The sequence below is a fragment of the Capricornis sumatraensis genome, chromosome 12, assembly GCF_032405125.1.
Source record: "Capricornis sumatraensis isolate serow.1 chromosome 12, serow.2, whole genome shotgun sequence".
In the NCBI taxonomy this organism is placed as follows: domain Eukaryota; kingdom Metazoa; phylum Chordata; class Mammalia; order Artiodactyla; family Bovidae; genus Capricornis; species Capricornis sumatraensis.
The window spans coordinates 25529693-25544732 of record NC_091080.1 but is presented as its reverse complement, the minus strand read 5'-3'; the positions used below and the strand labels follow the sequence as shown (position 1 = coordinate 25544732).

The 15040-nt window shown below is 43.7% G+C and overlaps 1 protein-coding gene across 1 annotated transcript; it reads right to left on the bottom strand.

The window, feature by feature from the left end:
• Positions 1 to 91: 91 nt before the first annotated feature.
• On the bottom strand, positions 92 to 13460 carry SLC25A30 (solute carrier family 25 member 30). Its single transcript, XM_068984314.1, has 8 exons — positions 13353 to 13460; positions 11255 to 11349; positions 10184 to 10269; positions 8303 to 8398; positions 7530 to 7654; positions 5365 to 5503; positions 3928 to 4008; positions 92 to 2934 (listed from the first exon to the last, which is right to left on the bottom strand). The coding sequence occupies exons 1-8, from the start codon at positions 13409 to 13411 to the stop codon at positions 2893 to 2895; spliced, it is 723 nt and encodes a 240-aa protein (XP_068840415.1). The 5' UTR covers positions 13412 to 13460; the 3' UTR covers positions 92 to 2892.
• Between the last annotated feature and the right edge of the window lie 1580 nt (positions 13461 to 15040).

Sequence of the window (15040 nt, the reverse complement as noted above, 5' to 3'; positions counted from 1 at the left end):
TGCATCTGAAACAACCACAAATCATTTTTATTATTATATATTACTACAGTTTATTAAATAATGACACAAGGTTTATGCCACATTTTCCAACAATGTTTAAATAAAGAGCTCAAAATATAAAGGCTTATGAAAACTTTTATAGTCTTTATATAATAATATACACAATTTCTGGTGCATGAATAAATACAGAAAACAGAAGCCGTTCTTTATATCACAATCAGCCCAACTTAGCCATCAGCGATTACACAAATCCACAAGCAAACAAACAAACAAAAAACCCACTTTCTTCATTTGGGTTATAAAAGCTAAAAATCCCTTTGCTACATTTAACAATGCCCAAGGGGGTGCAGGGAGGGAACTTATAGTCACAGCCCCAGAGACAAGGGGACCAAGTCTCCCAGTCCTTCAAGTTCTTCCTTGGTTAGAAGCTTCAACAACTGCATAACTCTTTCAGGGAATAGAAAAAAAAAGTCAAAACAGGTTAAAACTCTGTTCTATACGGTATTTATAATAACTCTGCACTGAAGAAATACAAAATTTTTGTCTTTAAAATGTGCTTACCTTTTACAGAGGGGTTTGGTTTTCTTTTCATCCTGGTATGAACATGTACATATTTGAATAAACTGATATAATGAATATTACATGACATTCAATCTTTTCATGGTCTTCAAAATGAACTCACTTCTACTGTTTTAAGAATTATATGTATACACAATGTTTTCTACATTAAGGGAGAGAAACAAAGAATGGTTCATAAAAAGTCATCCTTTAAACTCAAGGAACCCAAAAGTGAAAGCCTGTCTATAGAAAGCCCTTACACCCATGGAATGTTCTGGTAAGAAGAGAAGTCTCCTCTCTAAAGATATGGTTTAGTACGAGGGACGAGGCCTGAAGGGGCTCAGCTCTCTAGTATCACATCCGGAGCTGGTCAGCGAAAACTAGACTTCCATCTGAATCTCGAAGCAATCAACACCTACCTGCCCCCCTGACCGCCTCCTTTCTTGCCTTAGTTCTTCCTTCTGGAACAGAAATCCTGCTTCACAAAATCTTAGTTTCAAAGTCAGCATTAATATAGAAGGCAAGGAGAAAAACTGCCCCATCCCAAGAAAAATCTGAGTGTCTTCTGTTCTGCTTCGAAGGAGGAAGCAGTCCAGGGGCTGGACGGACTGGGAACCTGCATATACCGCAAGGTGACTATCCTGGAGCCCCAGTGAGCACGTATTTACTGTTACTCTCACAGGGCTTCCCAGGTGTCGCAGCAGGAAGAATCCGCCTGCCAACACAGGACACACAGCTTCGATCCTGGGTCAGGGGGGATCCCCCGGAGGAGGACATGGCACCCCACTCCAGTACTCTTGCCTGGAGAATCCCATGGACAGAGGAGCCTGGCGGGCTACAGTTCATGGGGTCGCGCAGAGTCGGACACGACTGAGCACACTCTAAGGGTAGAGCCAAAGTTACCCAAGTGAATACATTTTCTTTCCTAGGGATGTCTTCTCGAAGTACAAAGGTCCTGGGACTCTCTCAGAGTCACTTTTTATTTTGAAAAGAGTAAGATAAAGACGAGAAAGAAGAATGATATCCTGTCTTTAGAAGAAAAGAAGGAAGCTATTATATACCTCTTATCAGACTCTAGGTATACAAAAATACTGCTTTTCAAATTTCAAGCAAGGATTTTCTACCCAAACTGATAAGGAAGTCCAAGACAGGAAATATTTTAACAAACGTGACCAGAACTAAAGTAAAACCCAGGAAATCTGAAAAAATCAACTCTTCAATTAACTTGCCACATTTCACTAAAGGAAATATAACAGAACGTTAGCCTCTTTCTTTCACAAGAGTTTTATCACAGGACCTCACTTGGGAGCAGTCCCTGATAAAATGACTCTCTTCATACACAGGAACTATTTATTCTGGAATTATGGCTATATGACACCATGATGTAAAGACACGTATCCTACAAGTCCAGTAGTAGGGGCTACTGTTTTCTTCACCTGACGCTCAGTATCAATAGATGTTATTATCCCCATTGTACAGACTGGGAGATGGAAACTTTGCTAATATCACAAATGATTGACTTGGCCAAAAAGTTGGTTCGGATTTTCCCCACGCTCTTACAACCTGAACAAATGTTTTGGCCAACTCAGTACTACCATTACCTAGGACAGAACCCAAGTTGCTTAAACACACCTCCCACAACACAGACTTTGCTACCTTCCAAGCCAACCTCTCACACCATCAAGAGTTTAGATGGTAATACTTTGTAACAATTCCTCACAAAGGTCCAGTGGTCAAAGGCGTAAAAATCACTTATTATAAGTGAAAGATCCTGCCAAAATAGGAAATTACAACGCAGTGCAATGTTCCAGGGATCTCTATCCTGCCCTGTTTATACTTGGGGTACACCAGGTCTCCATGTGTGAATTTCTTCAGCAGACACGAAGCCAAAGCCCCCCAAAAGCTCAGGAACGTAACACCGTCTCAGACAGTTCTATCCCACGGTTCCAAAGAGCTTCTTCCGAACAGTCTGGGAGTCTTGGCTATGAGCTGAGGTGCAGCAGGAGTTACTCTTCACCTGAAGGAAACGGTCCACAGTTCCTGACCGTCATGCAAGTTTTCTTTAGCAAGAAACACGCATTTCCTGTTATCTTTGATGTCGAAGGGCACTTGAATGGTAAGGACTAGTGTCTGGTGTTACAGTCGAGGCCGTTAAACGTTTGGTGCAGGGTGTCCAATGCCGGGACACAGTGATCCGAGCTAACCCAGCCCTCACCTGTTGCTCACACCTTAATCTGTGGCGGGCCAAGCAGTGAGAAGCAGTGGGAAAGACAGGAAGCTTCGCTATTTCAGAAGTGAGCGTTTTCAGAGGATGTCTCATGCAATCTTGACTTGTCACAAATCCAGTTTCTTCAGCTGCTCATAGGTCACAAAGAACTGCAGGTGTATTAGTTAAGGCTGACATTTTATGCCATCTTAACCCTGACGTATCAAAACAGACCCACAAATAGCACACGCCTCCTAACAAACAGGTCTGGGCAGACCATGTGCTGGAGGCGTGATGAAACACGAGGGCTCCATCCTCAACCACCCCAAAAGAGCTCCCTGGGAGCCTTCCCAAGATCGGCCTGAACAGACAGACCACAGCTGAGGCACACAAATCCCTTGCATCAGCTGCCACAGCCTCTGGGAGTACATCCACACTGCTAGTTTTTCTAACGTTGGGGAAGATTATACAGAATAGTGAAGTCTGTAAGAGAAGGCAGCAACCCTGGGAAGTTCTCCTCCAGGGTGGCCGGTAGGCAAGCTTCCATGGGAGGGAAGCACAGATAATGAGGAACAAGGCTGGTAAAGCAATTATCCTTCAATTAAAAATAAATTTTTTTTTTTTTAAGTAGAATAAGAGTGGTAGAAACCAACATCTCCTACTTTATAATTCTGCCCTTTCATTCCTAATAAACTGTCATTTCTTTCCTGCCTCTCACTTTGGCATGGAGGACAAACTGCTAATCAGGCAAATAATTCTGGAGCTAAGTCCTATCATTAGGCACTCTCAAGCATTCTAGAACATAGCTGCCAAACCGCATCCTGCCCAAGGGTGGCCAGGGATTTACAGAATACATAAATAAGTCCTTGCCTCTCTCTGAAATCATTAACACACTCAGCTCCTAGAGCAGAGTCTAAATAAAGGTTTTCACTGATACCACTGGCTTTCAAGAACACCCATCATTAAACCAAGTTTCACAGAGCCTGGCAGAGAGACTTTCTACCTGTGTATAAAGAAACGGAACAGTTAACTTCTTGAATGAGAAGAATTCAAAAGAGAAAAAAAAAATCTACTTTTAATTATAATTAATAACCCGATAGTTTATGCAAACAACATTCTTTAGGTATATCTTTGTTCAGATCTACTGCAACAGAAAAGGATACGATAATATTCCAAGGACCAAGTCTCAACCAATTTGGCCAAAACCCTTTATATAGAGCAAAAAACCCTTCATTCTTCCATGTCTGTTAGAAGGGAGCGGAGGGAAAAGAAGTTAGTGTCCAACTTTCCAATTATGTCAAATATGCCTTAATAATTAGTAGCCAGACTGAACTGAACTGGTCTTTCTTAAAAATAAAATTCTGTTGGAAGGACTATCTACGAAATCATTGCCCACTGCCTTTCTTTGTTCTTTAAAGCTTTCTGCCTAGGTGAGGCCTCAGGCTCTGTACCAAACCATCCCACACCCAAAGAGAACAGGAGCTGGATGAAGAAGTGGCGAGATTTAACTCCAAACTAGAGTCCACTGCCTCCTTGCCATGTGGGCTCACAACAGGTCATAAATTAGAAAGGGAGGCGACAGGGATAAAGATATAATTCAGGGGGCCTTTACTTCATGTGGTTGGATGGACAACATCAAGCATCTTTGCTTCATTAAAGCGACATTTCGGTGTCTAGGGGTGTGCCAGCATCGTGATGGAGAACACCGACCACAGAAGTGGCCCCTCATCTTTGGCTGCTGGCAGTCCAGTAGCAGAGACAGGCCCAGACCCTCATCTACTCATCAACAGTAGGCCCAGTTATTTAAACCGAGAATTAAGGCTAAGATTCATGGGTTCCTTTCAGAGACGTCTGAATGAAGGATATTCAGTCCAGTCTGACTCAACAGGAAGGCAATATATTCCGGAGGCAGACAGGGTTCTACTGCCATCACAGAAAATATGAGTATTTTCTCACCCTTCACAGCAGAGCAGAGACAGAAGAAAAATGACCTTTCATTTCTAAATATTCATTTAGATTTTGTATTTATAAAAGCCCCTGTTTTAGGCAAATACTCTGTACCATCTCAAGGCTTTAGGGCATCACTCATCTTAGTTATAGTAAGCCCTCAAAACTTAGATGCTTCTTTGATTAAATAAATGTAAAATATATATATGTATACACATATTTGGGGGGCAGTTGCACAGACAGAAGCAATCCACAGAATGCTGAAGACTAAGCAAATGTGCTTATTTCACTAGTGTCCCTTATATTAATATATCATATTCTATGAACAAGCCTTTATTATTATGCTTATACTTATTATAAATATATATACACTATTTCTACATAACATTATTCCAGGCACCATGCTAACTACTTCGGCAGTATTACTGCAATGATTTTCATAATACTCCTGTGACACAGGTGGTATCACTGTGCCACCTGTGAGGAAATCGAGGTGTACACTGTCTGTACACAGACCAGAGTCACAGGATTGCGAGTGACAGAACCAGAGGTTCGTCAGGCTCCAAAAAGAGAAACTCGTCAGAGGATAACACGGAAGCCAAGAAGCCCCAGAAAGAACTCACAACAGTGTACAGACGGACAACCCCACTCACCTGTAGCAGGCAATCCAGGGTGCCTGTGTAGCCAGGGCATTTGCCATCTCGGAGCACTCTCTGGTTCATCATACGCGTTCTTACCACGTCCACAGGGTTGGAGGCCAGGGCTCCCGCCAGCCCACAGGTGAAGCTTGAGCTATAAGGAAGAGACCATTAGAAAAGCATATCAAAGGAAACGGCCTCCTCCCAAATTAGGTTAATGTGTAACAGGTAACAAGACACAATACATCCGAAGAAGGACCCGATCTAAAGCGCTACTGCTGCTGCTGCTGCTAAGTTGCTTCAGTCGTGTCCGACTCTGTGCGACCCCATAGACAGCAGCCCACCAGGCTCCCCCGTCCCTGGGATTCTCTAGGCAAGAACACTGGAGTGGCTTGCCATTCCTTCTCCAGTGCATGAAAGTGAAAAGTGAAAGTGAAGTCTCTCAGTTGTGTCCGACCCTCAGCGACCCCATGGACTGCAGCCTACCAGGCTCCTCCGTCCATGGGATTTTCCAGGCAAGAGTACTGGAGTGGGGTGCCATTGCCTTCTCCGCTAAAGCGCTACACAGACTTCTAAACATCAGCACTGTTTATCCTGGCTTAAATCCCAGTCCCGGCTAACAATACCTTTGAGGTTCGGGACTGTCACGGAAACAGGAAGAAATACAGAAACATACAAGGAACATCTTCCAAGGATGATCTACTGTGTCTATCTATTCACCTATAAACAGACATCAGAGTAATTTTAGCCGTATCAGAACTATCCTGTTCTAAGAGATCAGAGAAAAAGATGTCCTCACTGTAATACGATGCCCACTGGGGGCCTGTGGTACCACTAAACTGATACCTGGACCATAGACCAGTCCTGGTATCAACTAACTCAAGAGTCGGGCTTCACAGCTTCGGAGCTACTAACACTTTGAACAGATAATTCTTTGCTGTGAACGTCTTTCCTGTGCAGTATGAGACGTACGTGGTTCACTAGCCTCTACCCAGTAGATGTCACTGGCACTCCCCGTCCAGCTGAGCCGTAAGAATCAGAACAGTCTCCGGAGCTGCCAAATATCATAGAAACAGAGTAGAAAAGTGACTGCAAGAGCTAGCGGTTGGGGGAAACAGGGAAGAGGTTGGGAAAGGCATGCAAACTTTCACTTTTAAGATGAAGAGGGTCTTATAAAGCAACTTGTTGCTGTTTAGTCACTCGTCCTGGTCTGACTCTTTTGCTACCCCAGGCTCCTCTGTCCTTGGGATTTTCTAGGCAAGAGTACTGGAGTGAGTTGTCATTTCCGTCTCCAGGGAATTTTTCTGACCCAGGGATCGAACCCGAGCTTCCCGCATTGGCAGGTGGATTCTTTACCACTGAGTCACCTGGGAAGCCCTATAAAGCAACTATACTCCAAAATAATTAATTTTAAAAATAATAAATGAATAAGGTCTGAGGGTCTAATATATAATATGGTGGTTATGGTTGATAACAGTATTACACATAATTTAAATTTGCTACAAGAGTAGAATAATTTTGTTCTCACACACAAAATGATGGATGTGTTAATTAACTGGATAGGGGTAATCATTTCACAATTCACATATGTATCAAATCACATTGTGCACTTTAAATATCCTACAATTTTACTCACTAGTTATACCTCAATAAAGTTGAAAAAAATTTTTAATGTAAAAATAAAAGAATGCTAAACACGATCATAGATGTGTAATAAAGCACATATAATATACATCTGTGGGGCTTTCCTGGTGGCTCTGTGCTAAAGAATCCACCTGCCAATGCAGGAGACTCAGGTTTGATCCCCGGGTCAGGAAGATCCCCTGGAGGAGGGCATGGCAACCCACAACAGTATTCTTGCCTGGAGAAACCCATGGACAGAGGAGCCTGGCGGGCTACAGTCTACATGATCATAAAAAGTCGGACACGCCTGAGCACAACACAGCTATATTTTTGTAGACGTACTTACACGTGCATAGAAAAACCTGAAGGTACATATCAAACAGTTAAAAGGGCTACCTAGGTAAAAGGATAAAGGCTTATTATACCTTTTCCTGCTTCTCTTCTGTACCATAATTTTCAAACATGATAATATAATACTTTTATAATAAACTTTCTTTAAAATGTCTAAAGTCATGCATACCTAAAACATTAATTAAAAAAAAAATCCATAAACCTACAGGAAATGGGTATACACCGTGTCTCCCATCAGGCCTGAGAGAATCAGATGCTTCTTGGTGAGGTCATAGACTGGCAGCTCCACGCCGACCACAATAGCAGCCCTCTGAGCAGTAAGGGACACACCCTGGGTAAAAACACCAACATGAAGATTCAGACATCTCTCCCCCACAAACGATGGCCAGTTTTTATGTCTGCCTGCTGGTGGGTAGAAATGCGGTAAGAGAGCAGAAAAACGCAGAGGGTAAGAAGTCAGAAGCGCCAAAGTCTAATTCTGATTCCGGTACTAACTGTACGCCCTTCACCAGGACAAGCGCCTCCAGTTTCCTTGTATGTATGGGGAGGATGGGACTGGATCGCCTTTCGGATCCATTCTACGGACTGACAGTCCCTGCAATACTAGGAAATAGCATTCCATCCCAGTGCCTGATTAATGGTCTTCACAGAAGCCATGAAACCATACCACTGAAAAAACCCAACCTAACTGTAAGCCCTTCTAAGAACTTAAAACAGGAAAAAACAAAAGCATAAATTCAGCCTTCACAGCATTTCTTCCATGTGAATTACACAAAAGTTACTGTAAAATCATGACACATTCCTGATGTAAAAATCATGACATGCTTTCATTTTACAAATTAAGGGAGAAGATCCCTTCAGGGGCAGATGTTATTGGTCAGTTATGTCATTATGCCATTTGGATTAGATAAAATAATGGAAATAGGGACAACAAAACCTTTTTTTTTTTTTGTAAAGAAGAAGAACCGAGTCAGCTCACCTTCCACAGTCCTCTCGTCCCCTCTTGCTGGTAAATGTTAATGAAGTTGCCTATCATTCCTCCTTGAAGGGTGCTGCTCTGGGCTTGCATCCGTATCTAGAGATTAAAGACTAATGTGAGAAAGAAACTAGCATGTTTCTCCCCAGACTCAGGAAAAAAAAAAAAAAATCAATCTGCTGTTTAATAACCATTAAAAGAAAAAAACTGTACCGTATATATTACTATAAGGCTAGCTTAAGTTTATATGGATTGGTTCTTGGGCACTTTGGAATCATCAAAAAGCATCGAGGAAAGTCCAGAGTATTCCAGGTAGTAGCTCATTAAGTGTCAAAACAAAATTATTATTATTATTATTAATAGTCTTTTGAAATGGAAAGAAAATGGCATATTTCCCTCTAGGTTACTAAGCAGGAAAGACAGACTCTGAGTGTTAATTCTTCACATAATTAATGAGTATCCAGCGTGCCTGGCAGCATCAAGCATGGGCAAGCACCCTTCTTAAATTAGTTACTCCAAGCCACTATGATTTCCCTCCAGCCAAACCAAAAGGTATGCGGACGTGCTAGCCAAAGGACAGCCATGTGACACCGTCACCCTCTCTTACACTTGAACTTACGAGTGAACTTTACCACAGCCATGGAATTCACATGACCGAGATGCCAACATAAAAATAACGCTTGATGCAGCTCTCCACGTTTTTAAAAATAAAGAAGGACTTTTCACTAAAACCTGGTACCTTGTTTTGTCTGAGGGAGCACACGCATTTACCTCTAACTCTAAAGGTGATTGCTACTGCCACGGTAGCATGGGAAAATAAGACAAAATGCAGGAACCTGCCTCTCCGTGCATGTAAGAGGTGAATGGGTGTGGAAACCTCTCCAGCGATCTAACCCCAGCCCAGGGTAAACTTAGAGCCTGGTAGTTCTCTTTGGCCCTGTGTAACTGTAGCGTCCCTGCCATGTACAGCTTTGATGTTATCAGAAGCTCCCATTAGACTAAAGACTGCAGGCGGGGTCCTTGCCTTAATCATCCTTGGATTCTAAGCACACAGGACACCAACTGGTACAAAGCAGGAGCGCAATGAATGCTGCTTGCAATAATGGGGGGGAAGGAGAGGGAGGGAAGGAAAGTGAGAACTTGAGGCGGTTCAGACAAGGACGTGCACCTAATTTTGAGTTTGTTAGTCCCAAGGGATTGAAGAAGGCTGTATCCTGGTACTGTCGGCAAGGTCATCTAATAAGGTATGTCTACTTGTGGTTAAGTAAATATTTTCTTTATTATTTCCTGGAGTCAGATTAATGGCTAACGTAACGCCTTCAGAAAGGGTCACCAATGTGCAGCCTCGACTGGTGTAACACTTGCAGTCCACCTATTTTCATGAACCAATAAAACACAGGAGATTTTTCAATGACAAATGAAATGCATCCAAGCCTAAACGTTTTTCTCTGGTTAGTCACCAAAACCTCCCAAATGACCACAGCCTCCAAGAAGGGGCTCTACTCGTGAGCTCACCTGTATCAGTGGGAAATCCCCTAGTGCGTGTTTCTAAGTTAGAGGCTTCCTGGCACTAAAACTGTAAACAGACTCGCACGTCCATCATGATCTGAGTGTTGATCTCATTAAGAAAATGCAGAGTGTGCCTATAAGATACAAGGCTGTGGTGGTGGTTTAAGTTGTGTCGGACTCTTGTGACCCTATGGACTGTAGCCCGCCAGGCTCCTCTGTCCGTGGAATTCTCCAGGCAAGAATACTGGAGTGGGTTGCCATTTCCTTCTCCCTGGGATCTTCCCGACCTAGGAATCGAACCCGGGTCTCCTGCATTGCGGGCAGATTCTTTATCAACTGAGCTATGAGGGACGCCCAAGATATAGGGCTGCCTACCTTCAAAACATCTGTTGGATTAGCAATGCTTGAGGATATGACTCCAGAGAGAATCCCACAGACCACATTTATCAGAAGGGTTTCATCTGCAAAGACATATTATTTGACTTTTCACATACACAGAACTCTTCATGTGCGTAATGCACGTACAAATGAGATTCACTTACATACCACTTGTTCACTTAGGAGAATAAAGAAATATATGCTTAACAAAGTTAAGTGATTTTAAAAGAATTTGGGATTTTGTTGGCAGGAGAGATTTTTCTCAGGAAAAAATTTTTTTTTAATTACTTCTTTTTATTCTGGTTTTTTTTTTTTTTTGGCTGCACCACTTGGCTTACAGGATCCTACTTGTCCAACTAGGGACTGAACCCAAGTCCTATGAGTGAAAGTCATAACTACTGGACCTCCAGGCAAGTCCCATAGCAAAATTTCTTAATACCTAAGAAGGAATGTGAATTATCACGGAAGAGTAACCATCCATCAATTCACTCGTGTGTGTAAATGTGAACTATTGTAAATAAGACGAGGTATTACACCATGGTAAGAGAATAGAAGATACCCTATGAGATAACGTGGAGATAAAACTTTCCAGCACACCATACTTATTTGGAATACGCTGAAGCACTTTTAAAGCGTCTTTGCTCCTGCTCACTGCTCTCACCCAACATTCCTTTGTAAAAACAGATAGGAACTTCTACGAATTAAAGCAAAGTCAAAGAATCAACCAGCAATAAAATAAAATAAAATCAGAGTTCTTAACACTAAGAAATATCGCCTGCTTTCCTGAAAAATAGGTGATAATTCCAGGGATTTTAGAGAGTTTTAAGTAGGCTAGAACTATAACGACATACTCCCTAGTCTGGATGTTGTGGAAATAACTCATTAAGAAGCTTGTAAATTGCTCTTTTTTAACTGTTACCCTCCTAAATTCAGCTAATAGCTGACATGCTTTAGGCAGAATTTGTTTAGACTTTATGCCCAAAGTTCTCCTCTGTTCGTAAACCACTTGAGTAAAAAGACGAACAACCCACCTCCTGTCCATAAGTGGAAAAAGGATTCCCCACTCACCTTCTGGACGCTCAACAAATAACCGCTTCAGGCTCTGGTAGGTGCCTATCTTGATGGTGCCATAGGAAGCCTGGCGTAACATCGCCGGGGCGATCCTGCCAAACCAAGAGACAAAGGGACACAGAAATTCTTAAGAGTCACTGAAACTCCTCTAGAGGACGCACACAAGGGACACAGTCATGTTATCTGCCTTCCGCAAACTACGCCAAGATGGATTTTTCTTAAAAGATCAAAATCCAGCAAACACACAGGCGGGTTCAGTCAAATGTGTGCAAGTTATTAGCTCCCCAAGTGACAGCTCAGTGCACTGTATTTATCCTCAGTGAAAACGTACATAAATACATGAACACAGAGTTCTGTTTTCCTGATCGTAGAGGGCTCTCCTTTCTCGGGACAGAGTCCCTGATGAAATCCGGCCTCTGTCAGCATCCTCCAGGGTTTCTCTGAAGTTCACCACCCACCTCCCTGGGGGCCCTTTTCCAGGTATTCCCTCTCCTTCCAGGGACCCTCCCCAATCTCAGAACCACCTGGCATTCACACTCCTAGGCTCTCCTGCCACACTTACCACTTCCTTCTTAGGCTGCAACTGGGCTTCCCTCCAACCTCTCCATCAATACCCACGCCCACCAAAATGGGCCCAGGGGACATCTCAATTACTAAATCAAATGATGGTTTTCAATCAGCATCTTCTGAAGCCTCTTCGCCTTTGTGGTACCTGCTCCAGCCCACCCTTGGCCCTGCTTGCAATCATCTCCTCCCTAAGCCTCTTCCACTCCTCTTCTTTCTCTGCACAGCCTATGTCTGTCCTCTGGGGGGCCGGGGATTCTGTCCTTCCTCTCTTCTCTCCTGGCCCCACGCACTCGCCAGACAAGCTCATCTACTTACATGGCTTCAACTGCCCAGAGACTGCTGACTCCTGAACTCATGTTTCCAACGCTGATTCTAGGATGCATTGCCACCTGCTTCCCAGATTTCTCAACCCACACGCCCTACACCTACCACCAGAGCAAGAGTTCACACTGAGCTAATTACCCCCACTTCCAAACGATCCGCCCTCCTCTTCTGGGTCCTAGACCAAGGAACGGAACCTCCATCTGCATATGGGCCAGAACCGGAAGAGACATCAGCCCGCCTCCTCCTTTCCCACCACCTCCATGGATGAGGTCACACACTATATGGATGCTCTGCCCTAAACAGTTCCTTCAGGGCAGGAGCTGCTGCTGGACTACCACCCGGCTCCCTTGCTAGCTGACTCCAGGAGGATTCAGCAGGTAGAAGGTGGGAGGGAGGGCAGGAGGGACAGGAAGAAGCAGAGGATTTCCTCCTCTCCCTGGGCACTAGCAGGGCACCCCTCGACCGCTCCCACAGGCTCCTTCAAGGCTCCAGCTCTGGGAGGCTCTGCTAACACTGTTCTTTTGTCCTTGTTCCTTTGGTCCTAGCCTGGGTAACAATTTCTCATTTTGCCAGTTTCTAGGTAACCCTTCAATTGTTCCCTTAAACCTTAAGCAGCCCTTTTATTCAAGTGAAAGTGTTAGTCGCTCAGTCGTGTCCAACTCTTTGTGACCCCATGAACTGTAGCCCACCAGGCTCCTCTATCCACGGGATTCTCCAGGCAAGAATACTGCAGCGGGTAGCCAATCCCTTCTCAGGGATCAAACCGAGATTTCCTTCACTGCAGGCAGGTCCTCTACCACTGAGCCACCAGGGCAGCCCCTTTCATCAAATCTCCCTTCGTTTAAATCATCCGAATGATGATCTCCTGCAGGGCCTCTGATAGAGGCAGGGTCCCTTCTTAATCACTTTCCTATCCAGCGCCTACAGCAAAACGTTCACTAAACGCTCAGTAATAACCAAGGGGAAGAGGAAAAAAATAAACTACAGAATGTTTCAAAACAAACATAATTTTTGTACCATTATCTGTATTTGACTATGGTAAAAAGTTTTAACACAACATTCACTATATAAAACACGTAGAAAACAAAGTTGAAATGAAAAAAATCAACCATCGCTACTTGTTCTTTTCAAATACACCCCGAACTTGGACTTTTTCTCTGTGACATCTCAGTGTGAAGTCTGTCCATTTGAAACGTCTACTTACCCCGAATACAGCGCTTTCAGGCCTTCCTCTCTGCCTATCCTCACTAATGCGTGCAACATTCCTCGATACCTGATTTCTTTAAAGTTTGCATCGTTCTTCTGGCCTTGAATCTGGAGTCGTGTCTTGGTTAAATCGATTGGAAAGGTACCTTAAAATTTTTCAGAAGGAAATGTTTCACTTAATAGAAAGAAATTCCACTAAACAAAGGATAAACAGTGACTTATTACTGAGGAAACATTCAGACTAAGAAGCAGAATTAAGAAGTTGATACTTTTCAGTCTTCTACTTATTAAAAAAAAATTAAGAATCAAAAGATTTTTTTTAAACACGTAACTATTTTCTTTTCCATATATTTGTATTTATGTCCCATCTTTTTCTACACAGGATGTGAAGAAGCTGCACTGCTGTCTAAAGTAGGTACTTGGAATGCTTTATACAAACAGGATATCCATTTAAAAATCTAAGTTACTGGGAATTCCCTGGCAGTCCAGTGGTTAGGACTCGGCACTTTCACTGCTACATCCCAGGTTCAGTCCCTTGTCGGGGAACTAAGATCCCGCAAGCTGTGCAGCATGGCCAAAAAATAATTATAATAAAAAGATAAAAATAAAATAAAAATTACTATTTTTCCCACATGTGAAGGCTAATATTGTGTTCAACATGAATGGAGTTTTTCACTGTGTTACAGCCCAAAGTGACTCTTGCTGCTGCCGCTGCTGCACAGTCACTGCAGTCACGTCCGGCCCTCTGTGACCCCGCGGACCATGGCCCGCCAGGCTCCTCCGTCCACGGGATTCTCCAGGCAAGAGGACTGGAGTGGGTTGCCATTTCCTTCTCCAAAAGTGACTCTTAATAGAGGCTAAAGTGTTTACTGTAGTACCTAAGAGAGAGTCCATCCAAATATACACACCTGAACACAGTAACCGTGAGCCACTGTGTCAATGAGTTCACAGAGGAAACCTAAGGCAGGGGTGGGTGGGTCAGTGGTTACAGTGTCCCAACCCATCGGCTCCAGTCCCTGCGGCCACAAGGGCAGCCTCTATCCCAGGTCAGCAGTGACTCACCTAGCACCTGGCACGCAGCAGCATCTCAGTCCACGTGGGTTTCATTTTGTTTTGTTTTCCTTTTGGCCACAGCAGGAGGCTTGTGGAACCTTAGTTCCCTGACTAGGGACCAACCCGGGTCCCGCAGGCAGTGAAAGCACGAAGTGCTAACCACTGGACCACCAGGGAATTCGCACCAGTCACCAACATGTGTTGAATGAATGATTCGAGGAATAAACAAAGGAACAGACGGGATGTGGCAGGAGACGGAGCTGATGAAGTCATCAGCAGGACATGGACAACGAGCATGATGGGAACACGATGCCGCAATGACGGTCGCTCACCTCTGGCTCGGGAAGATCGTGGGGCTCCCTAAACCTCTTTATAGTCAAATGTGTTCACAGGGGCAGAGTGGAAAGGACAACAAGGAGAATGGGGACAGATGTCAGCCAACAATGTTCCATGAGGCTTTCATTAGGGCAACTGGTTCAACCTTCTCCCCACTGAACTTTGAACCCTAAACTGCTAATAAGCAGTCAGAGTCATTGTTTACTTTTTTTTTTTAATATTTATTTATTTGGCTACATCAGGTCTTATGACACTTGCGTCATGCGGGATCTTTCCTTGTGACAAGCGAGCTTAGCT

Excerpts from the sequence above, each read along its gene's own strand:
- SLC25A30 (XM_068984314.1), bottom strand. The coding sequence starts at position 13,411 with ATGTTGCACGCATTAGTGAGGATAGGCAGAGAGGAAGGCCTGAAAGCG. Across the intron at positions 11,350-13,352 it reads CTGAAAGCGCTGTATTCGGG|GATCGCCCCGGCGATGTTAC; the intron begins GTAAGTAGACGT and ends TTGGTTTGGCAG. Across the intron at positions 10,270-11,254 it reads ATTTGTTGAGCGTCCAGAAG|ATGAAACCCTTCTGATAAAT; the intron begins GTGAGTGGGGAA and ends ATGTCTTTGCAG.